Below are 27,460 nucleotides of genomic sequence, written 5' to 3' on the forward strand. Positions count from 1 at the left end.
TGCGCATCTAAACCTTGAGAAACATAGAACATACAAAAAATATTTCCAATTGCATTGTGACCAATAAAAACATAAACAGATATTGGATCCACGTTGACCAACCAATCCTTATTAAACATAAGTCTTCAGTTGTCTTAAGAAGTCCATAAAAGAAGGATTGAAACAAAGAAATCAATGACGTTGTAATTAAATTTAAATTGCAGTGGTCAGCTTCTATGTCGAACTAGGAACCAGAGTTAGCGAGGGTTTGAATGATGGTTCTGTGCCATGGGTTAGAGAGGTGCTCTATAAGGTTATCTATAGGACCAGCATGAGTCACTGCAGCTTGCACAAAAATGCCCACCATGGCTACCATCGCAAGCCGTCCTGCAGAGGAAATCTATGTTAGTTTGAATGAGCTGCAAAGCCTTTGAAGCAATCAGAAAGAAGAAGAAGAAATCAGCAAAACAAACCATTTTTAATCTCTTTAAGCTTCCAGACATGGGCGTTCTCGATATCTCTAGCCAGACCTAGAGGGTTTAACAGAGGACCTCCAGGATAGCTGTATTTTGCAAACCAAATAATGTTAATAATAAAGTGCAATGCAATTGAAGTATTACAGGGCACATGCCTCGTTCAGACTATTTCATGCTATTATCTTTTACAATAATGATTATTTTTTAAAAAATATATTAAAAAAACACTTAAAATATATATATTTTTAAATATCATTTTAGAAGTGTAGCCATTTACTTTTTAGCTAAAGGGAAACACCGTTACCTTTTAGCTTCTTTCTAATAAATGGATCAAAATATAAGGAATATAAACTAATGGGGTTCATAGCCTTTTCTTGTTTCCTTCAAGTCATAGAATTACCCAGGTTCCAAGCCTTCTAGTGCAGATTCCAGTCCAAAGAAAGATCCTTCCTTAGCTTGAGATCCAGGACTAACGAAATCCATGTACCTTTTTGTCTCAGCAAATCTGCATCCAAAAATGAGGAACGGATGTTCTGTAAATTGTTTAAAGAACGAACGTTCTAATGCTGCTTTTGCACAACGCATGTTACACTATAATACTCATATTAAGCATTAATTAACGATTAAAAACCTTTTTACCCCATCAGGAGCAGCTGGACCACAATCAACGTCCTTGTGCTTGCAAATTCGAATTTCACAGCACCTGCTTCATACCAAACTGGCAATTTTCTGATCCCTGTCACTCGTAGTAGCTGCAACAACGGTACTAAATGGTTAGTAGCAGGGATGTATATATAAAACTAGTTGACATTGATCGGTTTGCATGGACAATTATGTAGTAAATTTTTATACTTTTCAAAATAAAAAATAAATAAAGACATGTCACATCTGTTCCCGTCGTCTGTGTCTCTTTTATCACGAGACAACAACCAAATCGCAATAGAATGATCTGTATTCAGTTTAAATATGTAAATTGACAAGATCATATCTTGCTTTCCACACTCTTGTGTTAGTTTCTTTGCCCTGTCTAGCAAGTGTTTTCTACTTTCAGCAGTAGTTTTGGGAAGGGAGAGACTAGAAAATAAGAAGAAATTTAAATGCCACCAACAAGACAAATAAGACGACGGTTTTGTGGAACTCACATCTGTGAAAAGAATTCCAGCAACTCCAGCCATGGCAAAGCGAGCATGGACCAACTCTGCCTGCACATACCACTTCAGGCTCTGTGGGTCCTCTCCGAGGCCAAGAGGGTCGAACCCAAAATCTCCAGCCAAACTAAATTAGAGAAAGAGGACGAGATTAAGCAAAACAAAAACAACAAACATAAATTTTTAAGTTCAATGTCGAGGTAGATAGAGCACAGTGGCTCACGTTCCATCAAGATAAGGTGGAGGGTCAAGCCCAGGAAGCCATGTTGGTCGCTGTTGGGCATGAACCACAACTGGTGTGCAACGAGTGCTGCTTGGTTTGGCAGGCAAAAAGGTTTCTGCTGCGCCGAAAGATGACTTATTTATGTTCTTAGACAAGGAGCACAAGGAGGAAGACAAACATGGCTGAATAACGAAAGGTCTACCCATTGCAACTGCCATTTTTTCCTACCCCCTCTCTCTCAGCGAGACGTAACTAAAGGCATCCACCATAGCCACGTATATAACTACCATCCAAAATAAGAACTCATCCATAAAAAGAAATGACGATAACATGGTCCCGCTAACTCCCACTAAATTTGTGATGGCCAATCAAACAGCCAGGGAGGATGCGAGGGCGCCTAACTTCTCAACAGCGAGTAGAAAAGGAGAAAAGGACAAGAAATCACAATGACAGTACTTCATCCTGCTGAAGACAGGAGCTTCGTATTCAACGAGATAATACAACAATAAGATGCGAGGAGACATCAAATTACTAGCAAAGTGTTGCAAAACTCCAAATACAGTAAAATCAGACATCAGTCTTCCTGGAAGATTAATCCAAACTTACCTACTTAAAACAGCAACGAAAAATACAGTACAGAAGTTTTAGAAAAGCATTTGCGACACTGAGAAAGTGATCAACTAAAGAGAAATAATTCAGCGATCAGCGCCTGCTCGATATGCTGAAGGAGCTGACTTTCATGGGGGTTGCAATCACCAGAGGAGCCTCAGGAGAATCGCTGACTGCAAACTTGTCATGCATGAAACGGCTATCAACAATGGAGTCATCCTTGAGGACTATCTTGTAGCAGTAGCAGCTCTTCAAGCCCTCTTGATTACGATAGCACTCATGGGAGCCATTCTTTACCTGCTGGAAGTTCCAAATCACACTAAACTTGCCTACTGTTGCAACCAAATGGCGCTCCTGCTTCCCATTCTCTGTGACCTGCAAAATTTTTAAGCTCGAATAATGTTGAACTTTTCATCTGCAAAGGCAGTCACGGCAAGATATGCAGGTAAAGCAGGAGAAAAGGAACCAAGTTTGCAAGAGAATCCCAGAACAGCTATTTCGTTTGACTTAAGTGCAAGAGTGTATATTGACAAAAACTAAAATGGATAGTTACTAAAGTATATTGTTGTGCAATTAAGACCTGTTGTGAATGCTCATTATGCAATTTCAGATGTATAAGGTTCAACTGAACAAGTTTCAGATTAACACAGTAACGCAACAAAGGCACACTACACACCACTTTACACATAAATCCACTACTTCAGACACAATCCAGTGCCACGCATTATCATTTTGGTTGCTGAAATATGACCATGGTCTTTCAATGGTGGAGGTCTCGATGAAACTTGATTCATGAACAGCCATCTTTCTACTCCATAATACTTAGCTTCCAACTAAGGCTTCAGTGTTGAGTTCTAGGAATATATAAATTTTTAACTTCTGTTTTAGGTGAAGTTCATCAAGCAGTCAAAACTGGGTGAATTTTTATATCGTTAAATGGGAAATCAGAAGTTGGGCACAGAACATTGCTAGAAGGATTCAAAACTATTGAGAAGATACTAAAAAAAAAGACGACCTTCTTAGCTAAACAATCAGGACATAAACATCTTGAATCAAATGCTCATGCAACAAGAAGAAACATCCCTTGCAGTAAACCAACTAATCCCATAACATATTCTAATCCTCAAGAATTCAGTGGCATGTGAAGCAAGTATGCGATACTTCAACCTACAAGCATCATTCCCACACCCTTCTTAACAGAATAAGATCGCATAGAGCAATCTTCATCTACATACAGTGGGTAAAGACACACTCCTGGACACCTCATAATTCTAAAATATAAACTACTGGAAAATATACATGGCAAGACATTCTTAGGTGCAACATGAATTATAATGTAAAATGGTCCTCTCAAATTACTGGAAGACTGTTTTTCCACGTTGTAGAACAAAAAATAATAATAATAATAAAGTTAGTAGAAAACCGTTTGTTGGAGCCTGGCAAGGAATCTAACAGTTAGAAAACCACCTGAAATACCTGCTACGAGAACCATTTTCCTCCTCCTTAAAACTCTCTGAAGAAGCAAATAAACATCAAAGCAACAACTCCATTGAAGTTTCTACTAAATCTAATTTGTTTCACTAGCACAACAAATACATAAGCATTGCATATGGACAAGTAGATATTATGTAAAGAAGGAAAACAATTAGTAAAATGGAGACCCAACCAAAATAAGGTGAACACCATTAACAACCATTTTCATTATGCTTATCCAGAAAAGTTTTCCTGAAGGAACCACCAAAGCTTGGAATTTAACGCAAATGATTCACATATTGAACTGTCTAGGCATTGATGAAAAGGTAATAAAGAAAAAGGAATTTGGTTATGTCATGTATCACCAATAACTCATGCATCTAATGGCCATGGGAGGACTGCATACATATCATATGCATTAAACAGAAGATGCAACACAAGCATTGACAACTCTGTGAAAAGGGATATAAGTTTACTTACCCAAGAGAACTGAGCCTTTTGGAACTTCTTATTAACGCCAGCTAGATGTGAATCCAAAGGAGTCAGCTTCAACAATCTTGGAGCTGCAATCCTATTACCCATACGACCATTAAAACCAGTCTTTGTCTTACCATCCTTGTCTGTGAAAAGAGAGCAGATTAGGATCAAATAAGTATCAGTGGTGCCCAATATCCACTTCCCATCAAAGGTAACATCAACATGAGTAATAGGTGATCCCAGGCCAGGAAAAGCTGTTTTTGCCTGCCTCATAGAATTGGTTGAATACAATCGAATCTTCCCATCAAGAGACCCAACAACAATTGATCCATCACCAGTGCTAGCAAAGCACTGAAAGTTAGTCCCTCTTGAAAACTGATGCCCTTGAGTCCAATTCAGGACAGGAGTATTAGCTGAAGCAAGATTTTGAACGATCCCATGCCGGTCACGCATATCCCACCTGCAAAGCCTATTGTCATCCAACCCCAAAAATGTCGATCCTGACGGATCCAATTGTGCTCCCTTGCTATCATTTGCAATATCCCTCATGGTAATATCAGTCCCATCCTTTTCAAACTTCCACTCGGTAATAATCTTCCCAGTCTCAATATCAAGCTGATGCAAACCAGTAGAATGCAATTTCCCTTCGTTCATCGGACTCATAAGCAACATATTAGTCTCAGCCCGCATAAGAAGCGCCTTTTTAGGGGTTGAATGTACCAAATTCGAACCACTACTATGATTCCCACTTCCAAAATTGACATAAACACCTTTCCCATGAATCCCATGGCTAAAATTCTTAACAACCTGAATCCCTGAATCACCCACCAAGAAACTATTATCCAACGCACCCAATGCCAAGCTCTGTATCCCTCCATTGGCCGCCTCCTCAAATTCCTCTCTCAAATCCTGATTTCCACTCGCAGGAGTCGCAGATCCAGGGCTTTTCAAGAACTCATCCTCTGCATCCTCCCACATAGAATCATCTGCCTTTCCCGGGTCCGCCCACCCAACAAAATCCTTCCCATAAACTTTAACCTTGTTTGCTTCATTCGACTCATACCCAAAAGTATTCTCAAACAAACAATCCTGATACTTACTATTAAAAAGCTTATAATCCTCGTCGCTAAAAAACTTCATAGCCCATACACCTTCAGCAACAAAATCAACGCGGCGCTGTTCCTTAAATGTCTTTAATTGCATCTCAACAGCGACTTTCGCTCTAATTTTAGTACTAACCTTCAAAACCCACCAAGCAACTTCTTCAGATTCTGACTCCTCCTCCTCCTCTTCTTCATTTTGACCATTAATTTTTGAGGTCTTGATGAAAGAATAAGTAGTCAACTTCTCTGAAGTAACCCATTTGGCTTTTGGGGTGTTACCGCCGATATGAAGGTAAAGTTTGACACCATTTTTAAAATTAGGGTTAGGGCTTTGCTGGGTTTGGGTTGTTGTTGAAGGGTATTTGAGTTTTAAGGCTTTAAGCTTGGATTCAACTTCATCAAAAGAAGATGGAGTTTCGGGTCTGTTTCTTCCGGCGGACGATGATTTTTCTGGGGTTTCAGTGCTGACATCTTGGTAGCTATCTTCTTCTTGTTGGGACTCTGCGTCCGAGTCTGAGAGCTCTAGATCTTCACGGCTATGAGAACCCCCCATTTTTGCTGCTATTTTTTTCCTTCTTTTTTCCCCGAAACAGAGAGAAATGAGGGTTTTAGGGTTTTTTATTTTTTGAAATAGAGGGATTGGTAAAATGAAGAGCGCCAAGCTCAAATTTTGAAATTGGAACTCTTTTAAGTTTGGCTTTTCTTAGCGGATGGTTGTTGTCTTCAGACACAAACAAATTAAAAAACATAAAATAAATTGGAATTTCGTAGATGCCACATGTCAGATTTGCGTGGACATATTCAAGTCTTTTTAGATCTGGATCCTGTACTGACCAATTATGGGTCATGGGTCTTCTACTCAGCCCACAGCAGACAGCCTGCGCTTAAACACCCACCCATAAAAAAAAAAGACCCAGCTGAATTTTTACAGAAATTAGAATTGAAGGAATTCTTGGTACAAGTCTGGATCCATTTCTCGTGATGAAGTTACTTCAATTTGACTGACTCCTGAAGTGCCATCCCCACCAATATCTTTCATTATTTCCCTCATCTTTGCAGCATCATTCCACCTATTTGTGGCTGCATAAAGATTTGACATCAATACATAGAGCCCACAATTTTTGTAATCCAATAAATATAACTTCTTGGCCAAACATTCTCCAAGTTTGATCTCTTGATGGATGCAACAAGCATTAAGCAAAGCACCCCACACTGCAGAATCAGGCTCGGATTCCATGTTCTTGATGAATAATAATGCTTCCTCAAATAAACCTGCACGGCCTAGGAGACCAACCATGCAAGCACAGTGTTGCAAATTTGGTACCATACCAAATTCTTCTGTCATGATCTGGAAGTGCTTTTTCCCTTCTTGAAGAAGACCACCGTGGATACAAGCAGCTAAAACTCCCAAGAAAGTTATTCTATCAGGCTCTAGCCCTTGTTCTCGCATTTTAGAGTAACAATTTAGAGCATTATGTTCCAGGCCATACCAACTATAGCCTGAAATCATAGTGTTCCAAGTAGCTACACACGGTTCTCTGATGCTTTTGAATACCCTTTCTGCGAGCAGAATGCTTCCACACTTGGTATACATGTCTATAAGAGACGTCCCAACAAAGTCTTCCACTTCTAGGTTGTTTCTAAGAATGTAGTTGTGAAGTCTCTCCCCTAACCGTAAGTATCCGAGTTGGGAACAACCAGTCAGTAAACTAGCAACAGTAACAGTATCAGGACTAAGTCCAAACATCTTCATTTGACAGAAAAACCTCATGGCATCACTCGCCCTTCCAGCCTGCACACAGCCAGATATAACCGAATTCCAACTGATTAATGGTTTTTCAGGCATTTCATAAAACAAAGAGATGGCAGCTTCTATGTCATTGAACTTGAAGTACATACTTATTAGCCCGTTAGAAACCAAATTATGGGTATCCAAACCATTCTTTAATGCATAGCCATGGAAAGCAATTCCGATACTCGTATGAGAAGGGTCTGTGATTCCATGAAGGATGCTAACCATAGCAACTGAATCCAGTTTCATGTCCAACTGCTGCATTCTAGAAAAACACTCCACCACCAAATCCATGTTTCCTTTTTCAGCATAGCTCGAAATAATTGCAGTTAATGAAACCAAGTTTTTCTGTGGAAAAGACCAGTAAAGCAGTTCTGCTAATTCAGTACTCCCATACTTTGCGTATAAACAAACTAGTGAAGTAACTACTGAGCCATTATTGATAAGTCCAGTTTTGATGGCATAACAATGGATCAGTTCAGGACTAATATTTGCTGGTAAAAGGCTCATAATAGTAACTGGGTTGACCTCCACTTTTTCCTCTACCATTCGTTTAAACACAAGCATTGACTCATTAAAGAAACCATTTCCGGCATAAGCACCAATCATGGTATTCCAAGAAACAACACTTTTGTCCTCTAATTCTTCAAACAAAAGCTCAGCCGCTTCCAAGTCCCTGGATTTAGCATACATATACGTAAGTGCGTTTTTCACTTGAGAATCCAGATCAATACCAGTCTTGATACCAAACCCATGAATAGACCTCCCTTGAAACACAAACTCACGTCGTCCACAAGACGGAACCAAACCAACCAAAGTAGTTTGAAGAGGAGAAAAACCCTCTCGAAGCATTTGAACAAAAATCTCCAAAGCATCAACATCGTACCCATTTCGCGAGCACCCACAAATCAACGCATTCCAAGAAACAATATCTCTGTCAGGCATATGATCAAACAGGTTGCGTGCAGAATGTACACATCCCAATTTCATGTAAAAATCAAGAAGAGCAGTGCTTATATAGACAAACTGGTCAAACCCAGATTTTAGCAAGTGGGTATGAATCTGATTGGCTTCTAGTTTTTCATTTAGTGGAATTGAAGTGAAGGATTTAAGAAGTAATGAAAACGTAAGATCATTTGGTTTCAGATTGGATTGTAACAAGTGACGAAACAGAAGTAATGCTGATTTTGGGCTGTGTGTTTCATTGTGAGATTTGAGTAAAGAGTGAAAGGAAGAGAGATTGGGCTTTGGAGAGGATAGCCATGTATGAGGGGCCAAGTTCATGCTTTTTCTTAGGATCGCACTTTTTTGGCGCGAGATTTGGCCGTTGGTACGGAAGGTTTTCTTTCATCTGATTTTGCAGAGATCTCTAGCCTTGTATTAGGACATCGTTTCGGCTCATAGTATCCAGTGTGGTTGTCACGTTTATATGTTGAAAGCGTTGTAAATAGCAGACCGGTAATTATATTTAAAAACATGATTTTTTTTAAGAAAAAAGTTTATTGATTATTTTTAGTGCAATAATAATAATAATAATAATAATAATAAGAATATATTTAATAACGGTATGTAAAGTTTATCCACTTCTAATTAAAGAGAAAACTAACATTGGAGAAATTATTAAAATCTAAAAAAATGCTTTAAGAACTCAAAAATAATATATAATATTAAAAGTTAAAAGTTAATTATAGCGAAATTTATTAAATCATTAAGTTGAATCTTTATAATTTTATAGGAAATTTTATGTTATCAAAATTAAAATTGAAAGTAATATTACATATTACATATTTATATTTTAACATACAATTATATTTAATATGTATAAGAGATCCCAACCAGTCATGATATATTTTGATAGTTTAGTGATTTCTACTTTCATCATATAATTTAAACTAGCTTAAATTTTGAAATGAAATTCCAAGATAATGTTTTAATTTTTTAACTAAAACAACTATGTTTTGATATATTATAATGAACAATGAGATTTCTTTTTTCTTTTTATTCTTATTTTTTAAATTATCATTTCGCATTCCAATCTAGAAAAGACCAAAACAATTTCGAGAAAGCATGTTAAATTGATTATGAATAGTCTAATTAAATCTCGATTAGAAAGTCAAGAATTTGAAAAGATAAATATAAAATAATTTTTTTAAGATGGTGAAATGGGCTTCAGGGTTTTGATTTGGAGACAGGAGGGCTGAAAGAGGTGAAATGGAAGGGAAGGGGGATACTAAGATTTCCTAGTGTCACCAAGAAAGTGAATGTAGGCGGAAAGATGGTGGCTGTTTGAGTGGAGAAAATGAGGGATATGAAGGGAAGGGAAGAGACTTCGGAGGCTTGGCGTGCCGAAATTATAGTGGAGAAGAAGGGAGATGGAGAACTATTGGGGAATACTGAGTGGCGCGATGTTGTTTACAATATGCACTGTGAGAAGGTTGCCAATGGGGTTTCCTTCATCAAGTGCTTGGCTGTGACATTGTGAGGGTCTACTGAAGAACATCCACACCATGCATGTATATTTCCTTAATTCTTCACTAGTTTTTGGTCTTATTATTTGTGATTTTGGACTTGCAGACCCTGTTTCAGAATTACCCTTTTGCCTTTGGTTGCTGGAAATTGATGTGAAAGGATTTAGAAGATCAATGCAAATGATTAGGGCAAAAAAACTTATCAGCAGTCAATTAGTACAAGTTAGTGGTAGCTAAGCTCGTCCTTGTTCTTCTGCCTGCGATTTGATGGATGAAACACAACATTAATGCTGAAGCATTGCACGCACACCTGTATACTACCCCTGCCTCGAGCAACTGTGAAAATAGAAGAAATTTCGTGACACTTTAAGATCATGCAAAAATAGTGTTTTGCTGTCCACAACGAGCTTCATGAATTATTCTTGAAAGCAGTTTCATACATATATAGCTAGGGTATGGGTATTCACTATTTTACCCACACACAGTAATCTGTTCCAGATGTAGCAACCTGGAAGTTTGAGGGGATAAGGTTTCCGAGATCGGTTTTGGGTCCAATCTTCATGATTATGTTATCATTAATTGCCGCCACATAAAGATCAGCATCAGAGGCTAAAATATTCACAGTGCTGGCAGAGCCAATCCCGTAATTTTTCCTAATTGTTGCCAATTTCCCAATTTCTTCCTTTAGGCCCCAGTCAAAGAAGTGATCATAAAACTGCAAAACACAGAAAGCTTCTGTAGTTAGCAATAATATGAGAGTTTCCTAGTATATCAAACAACTAAAAGAGAAAAGAGTATATAGATTAGAAAAAAAATAGAGGTGAAGTTACGATGGACGGGGTCCCTGGATGGGTAAGAATGTAGGCATATCCCTGCATGACTTTATCTGATGGAAATGGCCAAATCTGCTGAGTAGACCCGGTGTCATGATTGTCAATGAAAGTCACAGCATTTTGTGGCAACAGGCCTATCAATCCTGGTGGCTTTCCATTTGAGTCCTTCAACCTCCATAACTCTCCTTGCACAGCAGCTTGAAGTATCCCTTTAGATGTGAAATCAAATGCTGTGACAGCACCACCAGCTGCTTGAATCCAATCTTTTATACTGCCGCGGTGCGCATCCTGGTTATAATCAAGCTTTCCATCCTGACCATAAGCAAGAGAGTCCCATTTTTCACCAACTGCAAAATCTGGTGAAGTATTTTCCATGTAAATTTTGGTAACACTAGGAGCATAACCCTTTACAAAGTCGAATCGCCATCCATCAAATCCTATTTCAGACTTTAACCAATTCATCCAATCTGATAATTCTCTCTGAACTCTTGGATTGAGGTGGTCAATATCAGGGGCAGGCTCAAAGTCATCTCCTGAATCAGGATTTCCTTTGCCATCAGAATAGGCAGTGTCATCGCCACAAATGAAGGATGGCCCCCAGTCAAGACGATCATCAGAAGTTCCACCTTCAAAAACAGACCATATTCCTCTCTCATCTTGCTTCTCAGCAGTTCTATGGTTTATGACAATGTCAGCTAGGCATTTAATTCCCTTCTGGTTGAAATCCCCAATTAGTGATTTCAATTCATCCTGTGATCCATATCTTGATGCGCTCAGATCATAAAGCCTGCCTGGCATATATCCTAGAAGAAATTTAAATAAAGTGTATGTTAGATGTTTTGTCTCCTGAAAAGGAATTCAATGATCAAAATAAGAAAACCAAATTGTCACTTTTTCTCAAGTTTTCTTGTTTTTAAGCACAGCTCAAATGTTTCAAATTAAATGCAACAACTAAATTTCTCTTGTCATCGAATATTACTCTTCAGGTCATAGTTATAAGAACTGACTCAGGGTCGACGCGCGACTTAAGACTTGGTTCACGGTTCAAGGTTTTGTTTTATTGGGGAAAAAAAGGGTTATTTCACTAACCCGACTTGGGCAGGTCTTGATCGGCGAGTTACCGAATTGACCTGACAGTTCGAGCCTAATAAGCCTATCTAGCGGCTAGAATTTAGGTAACTAGAATGTGTTAGAGATAAATTTTGTACCTTATAGTAAGAACATATGAGAACAGATTAACGAAGAAGTGACGGTTAAAATGAAAAAAATACTTGTAAACTACCTTGTGGTGCAGCGGACTGAGAGGATGGAGGAAGCCAGACATGAGTAATTCCGGCATTAGCCAAATCAGGAACTGAGTTTTTTAGCGAGTTGTACCATCCTCCTGCCTTGTTACATGACTCCCAATTGAACCCCTATCGTATGATCACAAACTCATTATCAATGAAATTTACATATACAGAATCAATTTGGTTCCGAGAGGGATATGTGTGGCATGTTCATGCCTTACCTGAAAGAGTAAATAAGAAGAAGTGAGCAGAGGGAAAACTGAGAGAAAGAGAGAGAAGAAGCAGAAAGTGAGAAAGCTCATTCTCTTTGTTTTGCTCTTGGGAGGTAAATTCCGATGCTTTGTTATAGGCCTCAGTGGCGTGCTAGCGTCGAAGAATCCACAGGGTAAACAAAGTTGTCCGTAACGACTGAAAAAAGTCATGGTCAAGCACTAATAAAAGTCATAGTTAAGCAATGCTAGAAGTAGTTGCTAACAGCCTAAATGTTTTTCACCAATTAAAAGTTATGTCCACTTATAATATTTCTTTAGAGAAGATATTCAAATTGAGTTCCCTGGTATATCATATTGGTTGATTCTATCCCATAATGTTAGAAAACGGTTCAATAAGTAAAAATATCTTTCAAACTACGTATTTTTTTGCGTTACTGCAAGCACTAGCTTACTCCCTTGATTGCGCTACTAATTTGTAAAATGTTTTTGCTGACTCTGCTAATTTCTGGAAAAAAGGACTTCAATTCTTGGTTCTAGATTCTTATCCCTTGAATTATCAACGTCCTTTAAACCTAGCCAAAATGCTTGACTTTCTAACAGAAACCAAAGGAAAAAGGTTAACCTTTCACACTTGCTCCATGTAATGTTTGTGCATCAAGTCCTTTCACATTCTAAATCATGATCACAGCTGCAACGGCAACCTGTCTTGATTGGGGAATCTCAACAGCTATTGAGTTAGATTTTTAATTTGGGATAGAAATGCCAGTTATTGAAAATGAAGGGTTTGGTCCAGTGAAATGGATAGGGATATTTTCAGTTGTCTGAGTATGCGATTGGTAATCACTGTATAGTGTTGAGTGTTAATTTAATGTAGCACAAATGGCACTTGTTAAAAGAGCTTTGCTAGCAGACTGCTTGAAGCTGGCAGCACGCACAAGTTGTAGATGGAAGATGGCAGAAAAAAAACTTGAGGGTAGCCCAATTAGTCAGGCTTTGAGTTTATTTTTTAATAGTCACGAGTTCGAGTCTTTTCAGAGCCACTGAAAACATACATGGTCATTAACTTTATGATCTTTATAATTAATCATAGTACTCACAAGTTAACCCAAACACCAAGTTAATAAAAAAAAAAGATGACAGAAAAGGAAAAGAAATGTGAGGAAGAATGGCGTACAAGGCACGAAGTGAATCCAAACAAACCATAAATGAGACCCCAGATTTGTTGAAGAGCAAGACTGTGCGTGCTTGCACAGTGAGCTTATGGAACATGGCAACTGCTGGCTGGGTTGTGGCATGTGAGAGCTCAGCCCAATAACATTGGCTCTGATCAAGTCATTTTGATCACCCTGTCGAGGGTTAATAACATTGCTCTCTAATAGTTGTTGAGATTTGAGAAGTGAAACGAACCAACCAGCCCCTGTAGCCTTTCGGAATCTTGTGATCCTACCCACTTATTCCGAATTAGTTCACCTAGCGGAGAGATTTTCTTTTTTTTTTGTTAGGTTGGTTGCCATTAATGTGCAACAACCCACAATTGCAGCAGCCACCATTGTCAAAGAAGATGGCTGCAATGGTGGGTTGTTGGTGGCAGCCAACAACCATTGTTTAATGTCAAAGTTTGGTAAGTTTGGCAGCCACCATTATTGACAAAAGAACAAGTGGAGCAGCACCATGAAATGCCTATAAATAGAGGCATTATGTGAGAGCAAAATGTGAGAGTTGTGAGAGTGAGGGAAAACGTGAAGTGAAGAGAAAGAGGAGCTGCTGCTATATGCAGTAGAGTGTGTGAGCTGGGAGTTGAGTGATCCTCCTCCATGTATTTATTGTATCCTTTCTCTATCCCTAAATGATATGGACTATCTCCCGTGGATGTAGGCGATTTGCCGAACCACGTAAAAATATTGTGTCTCAGTGTGCTTAAGCCTCCTTTGAGCAACTATCAGTACACCACCGGTCCGCGCATGGGGTGCCGGAATTCCCCAACAATTGGTATCAGAGCACATGGTTTAAAGTGGTGTTTGATTTTTGCTCAAAAATGAAAGTTGTCAAAATTGTGTTTTGACCATACCACTGTGTAGAGGAGGAAGAGACGAAGCCACTGTTGAAAACCGCGTCGAAATCTGACGTCGGAAACCGCCACACGCGCCGTCACGCACCGGCGAGGACACTGCCCACGCGCACAGACGCGCGCCACGCGTCACACGCATCTTCTTCACCCGGATGAGCCGACCCAACCCGAATACCAGACGACCCGACCCACGTGCTAGACCCGGATAAGGATGATGTCAGCATGACGTAATTATGACGTCAGCATGCCACTTCAGCAAAGTGAGACCCACCTGCCACATCATCAGCCGTGAGCCGGACTGAGCCGAGCCGAGCTGAATTGGAGCCGAGCTAAATTGGAGCCGAGCCGAGGGACAGGATCCAGTGTAGCTTATCCTAGGTGCAACCGGATCTGAGATTGAATCTGAGCCGTTGATCAGGCCAGAATTGTTTTGATCAAATCTTAGCCGTCTGAAATGCGATTTGGATGATTTCAGACTTGTTTCCAGCTAATTTGATCGTTCCGGATGCAATGGTACGGTCCGATCATTGAGATTTGAGACCAAAAGTGGCGGTGGTGAATTAACAAAAGAGATTGCCCGATCAGGAGGCATCCGATGGTCTTCATGGTGGTCGATGGAGATGGAGAAGAAGAAATCACACATGTTTACCCAATTACATGTGTTGAATTGCTAAGTGGGGAGAATTTAACTGCCTTGAGGGAAGGCAAAATTGGGACACTCTGGACACCCGATCATGTGGACAATTAGCGGTGTATAGTGAAATTGATGAAGACCAATCTTGACGAATCTAAGAACTGATAGTCTCGCCAGATGTTGAGAAATCATGTATTAAACCAGTATATTCCAGATCACTTGTAAAGAAAAGCCGCAACAAAGCTAGCAAATGGTTGTATATACGGAAAGACAGTACGATGGATAGATATGGCCTGAGAAGTTCTGTCTAGGAGATTGGGTTTTAAGCGGGACCAATGTGACCCCTCCAATCTTTCCTGGGAACTTGCTTAGTGGAAGGATTATCCATACGGTACTATTTTCGTATATATAGCAGTTTGTAATGAAACGGTTGAAGACTAGCAAGACGACGGCACAAGGGAATAGTTGGGTTCCGTATGTTCAAGGATCTTATGAAGTGGTGATTTCTCCAAAGAAGTTAGATTCGGTGACTGTGATATATTGAGGAAGAATTGATGAAGACCTGATAATGGAAGAGAAATACAGCAAGGGATAAAGATTGGCACCCTATTTTGACTTGGACAGGTGTTGTGACAGGATGAGTTGCTGTCAAACATAAGCAAGGAATAGGGGAAAATCTGGAGAACAGAAATTGCACGATTGCACACGGAGATTGTGCTAGAGTACCCGTAGGATCCAACAAGGTACTGTAATGAGACAACAGGTGCAAGGAGAAGAAGTGTTCCCAGATGAAGCTCAGAGTAGAGACTGTTAAAGTTTGTACAACAGAAAGTCTCTTATGCTCTTGATGAAGACAACATGCGAAGACCTTTCAATGCATGCAAGGATGAAAAGAGAGCTGTTGTAAAGGCACCTAATTGAGGGGGTGCAAACGCCTGTGATAAAAGGCAACCGCTTATGATGAAAGGCAAAGACACCAAAGAGAGTTGGTGTAGGTGGAGTTGTCAAGCAGAAAGGCATAGAAGCTCCAAACATAGAAATCGAGGTGGAGGATTGCGAGGAGTATACCGCAAGTTTTTCTTTCTATGTGATTAGTGGCAGCTATCTCTCCCATAGTGCACATGGTGGTAGAGAATTCTGGAGCCACTTTGAAGCATCTCAGCTAAAGGAGGATGTGACCACCTATGAAAGGTGAAGACACCTTAGATGGAAGGTGTGTGAGGGCCGTGATAGAAGCCCCAGTTCAGACCGCCTCATGACAACAGGCGAAGACACCTTAGAGAAGGTGTGAGGGCCATGATAGGAGCCCCAATTCAGACCGCCGCATGACGACGAGCGGAAACACTGAAGGAGAAGGTGTGTGGGCCACGATGTAAGCCTAGTTCAGAACGCCCCAGAGCCAATATGATAGCTAGACATGAGTGGACAGGTGTATAGCCAATGAAGTGGCTATGATGAGTATGGAGATAAATGCAAGATTGACTTTCATGAATATTGCCCCCATGCTAAAGATCAATGAGCTAGAAGACATTTGCCTTGGACAATAAGTGTGTGACTTGTGGAGCACTAAGACGCGGCTGCTATGAAGAAGCAGAAGGGCATGCGCAGGTTCCGGGAACGAGTTGACTCTTGTCAAGGTGGTGAGCTCGGTAATGGCATTATAATACTCAGAGTATGAAGACAGATATGGATCAACCTTTAATGGGCTGCCCCCATGGTTAAAGGTGGAGAGCTACCTGGACTCTTACGACTAAGAGCGAGAGACTCAAGGAGAAGTAAGGCGTAGTTCCTAGGGTGGAACAGAGGGCAGGCTCAACTCCTGGATGAGTAGACTCTTGGAAGAGTGGTGAGCTCGTGATCATATTGAGATACTCAGATAATGACTGTCGCACTTGGAAATAGAAATTTCCGTTTGAGGGGGTGTTGTAAGCCTTGGTGTAAGGCTTGATGAATCATTCCGGACCGAGCATGGTTGATACGCTCGAAGGGGAATGTTGTGTTCCAGAGACAAGCGTTAACACTCTTCAGATGTTATGTGGGAGACTATCTGGTTGTAGTGATCCTTTTGTGTGAGAAAAGGTGTGCTTTGGTAACTCTGATGATTGAAAGGTTTGGCGAGTACCTGTAAACTCGGCCACATACGCTCTCAGAATGGTAAGCTTGGAAGAGCTGTAAGATGCAAGCCTGTGCTGAAAAAGCAAGAGGACAGTTGCCCCACATGAATGGCAAAGGGGGTGATTGTTAGGTTGGTTGCCATTAATGTGCAACAACCCACAATTGCAGCAGCCACCATTGTCAAAGAAGATAGCTGCAATGGTGGGTTGTTAGTGGCAGCCAACAACCATTATCTAATGTTAAAGTTTGGTAAGTTTGGCAGCCACCATTATTGACAAAAGAACAAGTGGAGCAGCACCATGAAATGCCTATAAATAGAGGCATTATGTGAGAGCAAAATGTGAGAGTTGTGAGAGTGAGGGAAAACGTGAAGTAAAGAGAAAGAGGAGTTGCTGCCATGGGCAGCAGCCCTGCTGCTATATGCAGCAGAGTGTGTGAGCTGGGAGTTGAGTGATCCTCCTCCATGTATTTATTGTATCCTTTCTCTATCCCTAAATAATATGGACTCTCTCCCGTGAATGTAGGCGATTTGCCGAACCACGTAAAAATATTGTGTCTCAGTGTGCTTAAGCCTCCTTTGAGCAACTATCAGTACATCACCAGTCCGCACATAGGGTGCCGGAATTCCCCAACATTTTTCTGATAGGCAGAGTAGATCCAGCCGTTAACCAGACACCAACATTGTGGCAGCCAAAGACTCGAGTAATAGATGCTTTCAGATAACAGAAATGGCGCACCCAAAAGATTTTCTAACTCTTTCACTCGATGGTGACATTAGACATTAGTAATCATTTTCTCTCCCCCATTTATAATCTTTCTAAACCTCGGTCGATGACATTTATTGAAGACCAGTGGCAATTAGGCAGAAGAAGATCAAGAGTACGGCGGAAAGCAATAACTATTCTCGAGTCCCCGTCCCAACTCCCAACTATCCCCTCCCAAAACTAAATAGGTATCTGTGACCATTAACAACAAAAGTTCACATCACATGAGCATGGTTGGTGATAATCATAGCAACTTAGGTATGGATGTCAGATGTGTTGCAAACAAACCAAGGAGTGCACAATCTAATGATTTTTAGTCCAAGAAACAAGAGCATGTAAATTGATAAACAGAGAGGATTGTGGAGCTTTATAACAATAAAGATTGTTCTAGGCTTACAGCCTCCGATCCAGTCCCATGTTAAATGAAAAAAACCAACAATTTATGAATTCATCAACAATAACAGACGTTGATGGACAGCTTTCAACCGGTTGTATAGTCTCCCAGTAGTAGCTCACAGCTTAGGACGCTTGGGGAAGATGTCAGGAGTGAATTTCTGCGCAGCACTCAAACTACCCTTGATCTTCAATGCACCCCTGCAAGCATCAAATGAATAAGTTGAAGTACGCAAATGAAGAACAAGCAATGAATTGAATTCGGGGAGTGATAGAACAGAACAGCTAAAGTTCCCACCTCATGAAAGCAATCTGGGGATTCAATTTTCCATCAGCAAGCTTCACAAAATCTTCATCCCTTAGGGTAAATGTGGTATCAGGCTTCCCTCCTTCGTACGGCCCTAGATTTCAAAACAATTAAACTTGCTTAACGAAAGGAACATGCATGTGTGTAAGCAAGAGGGAGAACACTCCTAGTATCTAATGCATTTTCTAATTGATCTCACCCAAAAACAAACAAGAATATCAAAAGAAAGTCAAGATCTGAAGCTCCAACCCAAGTGAAAACCTCATGATCTACTAGAAAGCTAAAATGCTTCCATCACAATCAGCCCTGGTTGCCATAAGAGGGAACAACCACTACACTAATTCAACATACTAAGGATCCTCTCTTTTCATTATCCAAATTTTTTTAAAAAAAATCATGTCCTTCTGATTTGTTTCTCAGGTTTCTCCCGCCATGTAACAAGAAACAGGGTCAAACACAAAAGATTTGTTTGGAATCTCCTAGGAAAATCTGATGGGCCCGACTTATTTTACTTGCAAGATGTAGGATTCTAATGGCTGCTAGCTTAACCTTCAATCATATTCATGATTCTCTCTCTCTCTCTCTCTCTCTCTCTCTATCCTTAAATATATACATATAATAATGGGCAAATCAAGATTCCAATCTGAGAGCAGAACAAAAGTAAACATGATGAAAAAGCTCATACCTTTGATAACCTCGCCCTTTTTGAGATTAATAGTATAACTCACCTCATCCTTCCCAATTTTCTGCAATTCAAACCCATACAAAAATAATCTAAACATACGTAAACAATCATAGAAGAAGAAGAAGGGACGGGGATGGGTTACCTCGGGGGCGAGGTTGAATTGATAGACAAGGTTAACCTTGTTTTTAACAGCAATACCCTCGTCGGTCTGAAGGAACCGCTTCAAAAGCTCGAAAATAAAGTCTGACTTGAGCTGAACAGTAGCCATTGCTGAAATGCTATGCCACTTCTGCTGTTGCTTTGATAGAGTGGTACATATAAAGAAGAAAGATGGTCTTGTACGGATGAATTGAGTGAGGGGTAGGGGTGGGTTGAGTTTATTTATTTAGTTTGATGGAGGTGGTTGACGATACTTGTAGTCGCAGTAATGAGGAGGGAGTAGGAGTGGCATATTCATGGGAGATTAGATGACGATGGCGCACGCATCCCAATTACTCTGTTTTTTCTTCTTTTTTTTTTTGTAGTTTGATGGAGATTTTATTTTGCCGTGACGTTTTTTCTTTCCTCCATTTTGGGAACCTCTCTCTTTATTTTGTCACTGGCGTATCATCAAAACTTTACTTGTATAAACTAAGTTTTATCATTTCAGTTTTTTTTTTTAATTTAATTTAAAACTCTTTGTTTTCAACTTAGATTGTATTTAGTTAAATTAATAATAAAATAAAAACTTAGTTGAATCAACTAAGTCCCACTAACTTAATATTTTTTTCAGTTCAATTTAAAACTTGATTGGAATCAAATTTTGAATTATAGATTTAACTACAAAAATCAGAAATTTTTAATAATATTTTATTAAAACAAACTCAATTTAATCGCTATTTTTCAAATTAAGTTCTAAGCTTGTAAGACCATTCTCAACCATGTATTCTTGATATTGTTCATTTACTCCATCACAGTTGATGTTGTTTTATTGTATAATACATGCATGCTATTTAAAAAATAATATGAAAAATTGATGAAAAAAATAATATTGAGAAATGTAGATGACATTTGGGTTAAGAAAATTTGTAATCATAAAATTTAATTGAAAATAAATGTACAAATTAGTAACTAAATTTAGGTTTATCCTTCTATCTATTACCTGCATGAAAAGTTTTTTTATTTTTTATTTTTCTTGGTATAATACATAACAAGGCAGCGACCAAGGGGTTCCACTACCACCACTAGAAAAAATCACCTAAAAATTTGAGGAGGAGGTTAAGCCTGGAAAAGAGGAACACAGTGTATATAATTTATTTATTTTTAAATGCTGTATTGCATTTCTTTTTTATACATATACTACTTAATTGATTATTTGAAAACACGGTATAAATCATATTTTTAAAAAATTTAATTTTTTATTTTTTGAAAAGTCTCTCTCTCTCTCAATTTCAATACCAAATCAGAAGGAGTGATCGTGTGAAAAACTGAAAATAAATAGAATATAAAAATACAGGTGCTTTATTTTATTGTCAGTATCAAAACAGTAATTAAATGCTATTTCAAGTAATTTTTGAAATTGTAATAACTCGTAAATTTAAATACATGATATTTTATTTATATATTGTATTATTATTGAAATTACAATAATATATATATATATATATATATATATAATTTCATTTGCATAAGAATTACTTTTTTTCTTTTCTTCTACCATATTCTTTCAAGAGAATCAATCATTATATTAACTAAGAATGTCTAAAGTAATAAAATAATAAACACATTTACTACATAATTCCAAACACATATTTACTTTAATGAAAATCAAACATGAAATTTAGTCTATATATTACAGTCATATATTTTCTAAAAAAATTAATAAAATACATCATTCATGGTTAATTTAGATTTATACACTTTTTTAGTTATAAAATTATATCACATAGAAAAATATGCATTAATTACATAAAATACTAAGGCAATATCAACTGCTCGTCACAATAATTTGAAGTACCTAACATTTTATAAGATACTTATAGTAACCAGTTTATACACAAAAATTATTTACTATTATTATCATCACTTCTACATGTGTAATTATTCAAATTCACACAGTTTGTATATTTTAAGAACACAACATCTTCTCTCACCAAACTAGCATTTATTCAAATTTTACGTTAACTATTTTCTCCAATTCCTTAATAACCAATGCGCTAGTCCCAGTAAATTTAAGAACTGATTTCTTCAGTTACTTATTAATAAAAATAATCATCTCATTAACTAGAGAATCAAATTCTTATTTGCCCATTAACCGGGGCACAATCTCATTAACCAGATAATCACTATTTTCATATGTCTATTAGCTAGGGTACTAATCCTATTAACTAGAGTCTTAGTTTCTCAATTGCCCAATAATTAGGACATTAGTTACATTAGTCCCATTTAACAGGGTAGTTAGTTTCTTATTTACCCATTAATCAGGGTATTAGTTTCATTTACTAGGGTAACTTGGTTTTTTATTGCTCATTAATCATGACACTGGTCCTATTTATTAAGGTAACTAATTTCTTTAATAATTTATCATTTATCAACCAAGATTGCTTTTCATTTAAAGAAGAATTACAAACATAATTAAATAAAGCTCTAGTTGTAAGATATCAATCACTTATCTGAAATCTAGTCATGCGAACGAATCATCTACTGCTGAGTGGATCTTGTAATCTCTCTAGCACCAATAAGAACAATATCATTTACTATTCCATCATCGATTGCTTCACATTGTAACTCAACATACTATCATTTTATTTATTGACTTGATATAATTTAATAGCATTCCATATCTTTAAGCTAATTCTTATTTAAAGCATATCTAAGACTAAAAATTTAATTTCATATATAGGTTTTTTTAAAAAAAAACTAAGTTGCAAACTACAACTTCACAAAAAGAAAGGAACTTGATTCTTTTCATTGACATGTCCAAGACTAATCCTAATTACAACATCAAAATTGTTAGTCATTTTTTATTTAACTTTTTTTTATTTTTAATTTATATTTAGAGTTTTATCGCTCCGATTTAAAAGAGATCGATTTCGTTGGAAAGATACATTCCCTTATTTATTTTAACATATAACAAAGTTTTTTTTAAAATTTTTCTCACCATTCAATACATTCATTTTTCCTACCCAAATTTCATAATATTCCTTCATCACAATATTGCAAGTTTTTAAGTCCAGCACCAAATACTTTACAACACTAGGATTTTAAAAAAAAATTACTCATTATTTTATTATTTTATGTTGTTTTCATCATTTCCCATCCTTATTTCATCAAACAAGGCAAACTTTTCATTTCCTCTATTTTTTTTCATGAACTCTAATCTAAAATTCATAATTAAAGCATCAATTCTAAATTGAATTCAATATAATTTATAAAATCAAGCTTAAAACCCAAAACCCTTTATCTGGTGATGATGAAGTGAGTTTCAATTTTTAATTAGTCAAAAATTTTCGATACTCTATCTTTTCTTCCTCTTGGTACCCCTTTTATTTTTCAAATTTTTTTACTTATTCTTCTTTCATTCTTGTCTTGATGTTACCCCCCCCCCCCCCAACAACATAAACTAATCTTACTTAAATCCCCTTCAATTTTGATGCATTTTCTCTTAATTTTTTGTGAAAATAATTGAAACCTCACCCCCCCCCCAAAAAAAATTAAAATAAACTAATTAGTATGGTTGATTCTTAGTCGTTTAATTTTTAATATATAAGTTTGACATTCATATATAACAACAATCTCACTTGTCAAAAATGTTATTACAATCCTTTATAAATATAAATATATATATATATATATTTAAAAAGTTTACTAATACTGAATAGAAAATAAAAAAAAACTATTTATTGCAAATAGAAAACTAAAAAGGCCTAAATATACTGAATGAAAATAAAATAAATTTCCTAGACTAAAAAGGAAAAAAGAAAAACAATTAAAAAATATTTTTTTCCCAAGAATCTCCTACATCACAAAGGACCACTTAACACCTATATAATTTTTATTATTATCTTGTTAATTATTTTATTATTATTTAAAAAAAAAACAAAATAGTTTCTTTACCATAGTTGACTATTAATTCTGTGTTTTTTAAACACACTTGTAGGTCAGACGAGATTGAAGATCTTGACTAAAATTTGGGGACATCCCAAGGAAAAAACAATTATATTGTAATCTAGAACTGATGGAGGACAAAGTTATGAACAAATATAAAAAGACAGATTCAATATTGGGTTTCTAACTAAAATGAAAACATAGAAATTAAAAAATAATATACTCTTTTAAATATCCAAGCCGAATGCCAAGAGACTACTCAGATGCAGTTGCAGGCCTCTTGAACTCGTAGCCCGTATTCCATACAGGCTGCAGCCTATTGTAATGGTCCAGACTAATTTAGCCGGACATAAACACTGGCCCATTAGAGAGGAATGTAAACAAAGAAAAAAGGAAAACAGATCGAGCTTGGAATTTTGGAGAGAGCATGTACGGGAAAAAAAGAAATGGATATGGTGTATCTTGTCTGTCATCTTCTCATTCGAAGTTTTGAAGCTCAACAGGATATGGAAAAAGCGCGAACCTTTCTTCTCCAATTGCAACAGGTAACCTCTCTAACATATCTATAACATCTGACTTTTTATTGTCTTCTACTTTAAGCATTTCATGGCAACCAAATTTACTTGGGCAATCTTAAAGTCCTTGAATTCTCTACTTTGTCGATCGAAGTTGGAAAGATAATACCCACTTCAGTTTAATTGTTTCCCTTTCAATTGTTTTGTTACAGTGTCATGTAATGTTGGAAAAAAACTGAAAATTTGAAAATTGTAGACTGCATAGAGATTTTTTTTTGGTATAGCTTAAACATGATATGTGTGGGGAGGTTTTTTTTTATCCCACTTTTGGTGGTCAGAAGAGAATTTGAAATATTATTTGTATAATTTTAGGAACATGAATATCAAGAAATGTATTTTCAGGATCACCTTTTCATGACATCCTTTGGAATATCTTTTTTATTTTTTTATTTTCAGATATTTCCAATGAAGTAATAATTCTGATATTTCTGGTTTTGTATAGTGACGCATTGAATGCCACTCAGTTGATGGAATGATATGAAGAGTGAGGAATTTTTGGATGATGAATATATCAGTTGATGGATATATTGTTGTTGATATGCCAAAAGTTTAGCTTGTAAAATTCTTGTTTTTTTTAATCAGCATATAGATTGCGGAGGCTCGCTGAATGTTGTCATGCAAAAGCAGAACATTCTATATTCCAAGGCCTCTTTCGGTTTTGGAAGGAACCCAGATAGACAACTTGATTGTAGAATTCCTTGTGTAGCTCCAAGCATGCTTCCTTGTAGAGGTAATGAGAAGTCTTGTCTTATGAAGGCAAAATTCCCCTCTATCACTAAATATGCAGGCTTGAATTTTCCAAAAAACAACGTTGCTTCGCGGCCTGGGAGAATCAAAGCCGTGGTTGATGAAAACCCAGGTGAATTATCCGATGAAGATGATGATCTCTGTCCTGTGGACTGTGTTAGAGAATTCAAGACTGATGAGGAATTCCTTAGAATTCTTGAGAAGGCCAAAGAAACTGATTCTTTAGTGGTGGTAGATTTTTATCGCACTTCTTGTGGAAGCTGCAAGTATATAGAGCAGGGGTTTGCAAAATTGTGCAAGGGTTCTGGTGATCAAGAGGCCGCAGTAACCTTCTTAAAGCATAATGTGAGCATTTCTGTAAGCTTAAATTTGTCCAGATTGCACAACTCATATAATCTCTAAACATTGTTCAAGGACCATGCACGAAAAGCACATAAATGTTTGGGAGTTAGTGACCATCATCAACTTAATATGGTACTCCCCCAACAAGCTACCAACAAAAAGTAGGACGTTTGTGATCACTTGATGTCTATTTGAATTGTACTATCAAATATATTCACAAAAATCAGCAGACAATTTACGAAAACCATTTAAATAAGAGGATATTAATCTGAAGGTAGCTCAATTTAAAAGGATGGTTTTTCTAGCAAAGCACCTACTTGTCAGTGTTGGACTCTCCTAGGCAGGTTTTGGCCTATTTTGATTGAATGATCATCAGTTTGAGCATGACTTTATTCTGCAATAAACCAAGAAATATAGCTTTTATATTCTGGTTTCAAATGAATGTGAGTTTCCGACTATGCTATTTAATGCAGGTAATTGATGAGTATGATGAACAATCTGAGGTTGCTGAACGACTTAGAATCAAGGTAATATATGGTTTCTATATGCACTTCTTTGTTCACTACGAGAAGTCAGGCCAGGAAAAACATGTCTTGTGCAAAGCTAAATTGAGAAGGACAAAAGAGGGGACGATTCTTTAACAGAGTTCTTTACCTGCCTGTCCTGTAATTCTGGCCCATGCATTTTTACGATCGCACTATGCATCCCACTGATCTTTTTTTCCCTGGTTGATATTTATATTGATATGAGTGGAACCTGAATTGATGCAGACTGTTCCCCTCTTCCACTTCTATAAAAAGGGAGTGCTGGTGGAATCGTTCCCTACCAGGGACAAAGAGAGGATTCTTGGAGCAATTCTGAAATACACTTCACCAGCAGCTCAAGACACCTAAGTTAAATATGGTTCTGTCCAGCCTCAAGCTCCTGTACAAAAGTAATGTAATGCTTTATGTGGAGACAGATTTGATTAAGTGACATATAAGACATATTCATCTGCAATAAGATATAGGGTGTGCTTCATTTGAAACATAAATTTTTCTTTAAGCATACAAGTATTAGTCCATCTTCGAACTTTTGTTGTTTCTATTTAATCAACACTATTGTGAAGTGCTAGTTCGGTTTCTGCTTTTGAAGGGAGCGGGGGCTACTTCATAACTTTAAGGTGTGCTGGTCATTTTGTTGCAGCTGCAAGAGGTAATGAGCCCCCATCTTGTGACATTCTATACAAGTGCAAATGTTTAAAGCTTGAAGCATGCTCTAAATCATGGTTGAAGCTGTTTGTTTATACGAATGGCATTGTCATTGTTACTGAGAGTATACATACTCTTAGTGCGGAAAAATCAGGATATAGGAAACACCAAAACAAGGTAGACCACAAGAGTCCTGTTTGAAAGGAATCCAATCTCATATTATTTACCACATACCGATTCCTTCTGATTTTTTTTTAAAAAAAGCTATATTATGATCAAGGGTACATGCTTGATGCTTACATGTGATTTTATTTATTATATATAAAGCTAAAAAATATCAGATTTTCACAGTGCATACACTCATAATTTACTGTGCTTTAGACAGTAAATTCATTATTTTACTCTTGCCTTACAAAAACAACATGTTTTACTAGGAGGGTAGTTCAGTCTTTTCATAAAGGTTCAAAGATCATTGTCAAATTCATAAGGGTTATTATAGTCATTCTATATTTTTATAGCACATTAAAAATACTAAATTACCCTTAGAAGTTATTTCCATTTAATTACTTTAAGGGGCATTTTTGGTTTTTTATGCCTTTCTAAAAATTAAAATGACCAAATTATCCCAAATACCAAATTTCCTAAGCTTTGGATCTATGGGTATTTTTGTCATTTTCTATAGGTTTTTTTTCCCTGTTGTTATTAGGTTGGATTATGGGCGATTCAATCTTTTTTTATTTTAAAAAAATCGTTGGCACATGCTATGTAGTGTTTGAGACGGATCAGTGTTATTTGAGTGGCATGTGAGTCGCCGTCTGATGGAATAATACCAGCTTCAACCACAATGTTTGAAGCTCCACAACGCCCTTTTCCATATGGAGCAATGTGTGTGGTGTTTTGAATGATGGTTTGCTACTAATTACCCTTGCCTTTTCTTTTCCCCTCTCTCTCCTCCTCACTGAATTTCATGTTAGCCATGAAAAAAATAACTTTCTTCTCTTATTTTATGACATTTTATATATGGTATTTAATGTTTTGATTTTTAAGTTTAATTTTTTAGCTCTTTTATCAAATTTTAATTTATTTTTAATTTTATAATTGAATCCATAATCTTGATTTTTATTTTTGATTTGGATTTTTTTATGAATTTGATTTTTTTTAATTTTACCATTTAATTTAAAGTTTTATGATATTTAATGTTAGGCCCTCAAAGTTTTAATTTTAAATTTTAGTTCCTAGCCCTTTCATTAAAATTTATTTTGTTTTTAATTTTGTTCTTGAATTTATAATCTTGATTTTTTATTTATTTTTAATTTTTATTTAAAATAATATTGTTTTAGGATAAACTCACTGAACTACGTGTTTATCCGACCAACTAGTTGACCCATATGATAACCTAGCAAACCTACAATAAGGACCACCTTGTCGTTCATGAATCATGACGTTCGCTTTCAATGTCTTCGCTTATAGAG

General features: G+C 37.1%; 5 protein-coding genes across 6 annotated transcripts; 1 reads left to right on the forward strand and 4 right to left on the reverse strand.

Annotated features, from left to right (window-relative positions):
* Positions 1–31: 31 nt before the first annotated feature.
* On the reverse strand, positions 32–2,093 carry LOC133682809 (photosystem I chlorophyll a/b-binding protein 5, chloroplastic). The gene is made up of 6 exons (XM_062106339.1): positions 1,827–2,093; positions 1,598–1,730; positions 1,095–1,207; positions 856–960; positions 453–541; positions 32–366 (listed from the first exon to the last, which is right to left on the reverse strand). Exons 1-6 carry the CDS (start codon positions 2,042–2,044, stop codon positions 224–226), a joined length of 801 nt encoding a protein of 266 aa, XP_061962323.1. The 5' UTR covers positions 2,045–2,093; the 3' UTR covers positions 32–223.
* A 180-nt stretch (positions 2,094–2,273) lies between these two features.
* On the reverse strand, positions 2,274–6,212 carry LOC133682808 (protein CYPRO4-like). The gene is made up of 2 exons (XM_062106338.1): positions 4,389–6,212; positions 2,274–2,810 (listed from the first exon to the last, which is right to left on the reverse strand). The coding sequence occupies exons 1-2, from the start codon at positions 6,039–6,041 to the stop codon at positions 2,529–2,531; spliced, it is 1,935 nt and encodes a 644-aa protein (XP_061962322.1). The 5' UTR covers positions 6,042–6,212; the 3' UTR covers positions 2,274–2,528.
* Positions 6,213–6,226: 14 nt separating this feature from the next.
* LOC133682810 (pentatricopeptide repeat-containing protein At2g04860) lies at positions 6,227–12,271 on the reverse strand. The gene is given in 6 exon segments (XM_062106340.1): positions 6,227–8,379; positions 8,585–8,647; positions 10,216–10,463; positions 10,579–11,384; positions 11,864–11,996; positions 12,092–12,271. Coding segments are annotated over 6 exon segments (3,288 nt in total). The 5' UTR covers positions 12,173–12,271; the 3' UTR covers positions 6,227–6,422.
* A 5,732-nt stretch (positions 12,272–18,003) lies between these two features.
* LOC133682058 (sterol carrier protein 2-like) lies at positions 18,004–19,586 on the reverse strand. Its single transcript, XM_062105298.1, has 4 exons — positions 19,191–19,586; positions 19,049–19,109; positions 18,355–18,457; positions 18,004–18,257 (listed from the first exon to the last, which is right to left on the reverse strand). The coding sequence occupies exons 1-4, from the start codon at positions 19,314–19,316 to the stop codon at positions 18,176–18,178; spliced, it is 372 nt and encodes a 123-aa protein (XP_061961282.1). The 5' UTR covers positions 19,317–19,586; the 3' UTR covers positions 18,004–18,175.
* A 3,927-nt stretch (positions 19,587–23,513) lies between these two features.
* Positions 23,514–25,831, forward strand: LOC133681735 (thioredoxin-like 4, chloroplastic). Of its 2 annotated transcripts, XM_062104855.1 has the most exons (5): positions 23,528–23,679; positions 24,152–24,193; positions 24,292–24,801; positions 25,272–25,325; positions 25,569–25,831. In XM_062104855.1, exons 3-5 carry the CDS (start codon positions 24,325–24,327, stop codon positions 25,689–25,691), a joined length of 654 nt encoding a protein of 217 aa, XP_061960839.1. In that variant the 5' UTR covers positions 23,528–23,679; positions 24,152–24,193; positions 24,292–24,324; the 3' UTR covers positions 25,692–25,831. The 2 variants fall into 2 exon arrangements, with proteins under 2 accessions (XP_061960838.1, XP_061960839.1); XM_062104854.1 differs by lacking the exon at positions 24,152–24,193 and having other exon boundaries at positions 23,514–23,679.
* Positions 25,832–27,460: the final 1,629 nt, after the last annotated feature.

This window comes from Populus nigra, chromosome 2 (assembly GCF_951802175.1).
Source record: "Populus nigra chromosome 2, ddPopNigr1.1, whole genome shotgun sequence".
In the NCBI taxonomy this organism is placed as follows: Eukaryota; Viridiplantae; Streptophyta; class Magnoliopsida; order Malpighiales; family Salicaceae; genus Populus; species Populus nigra.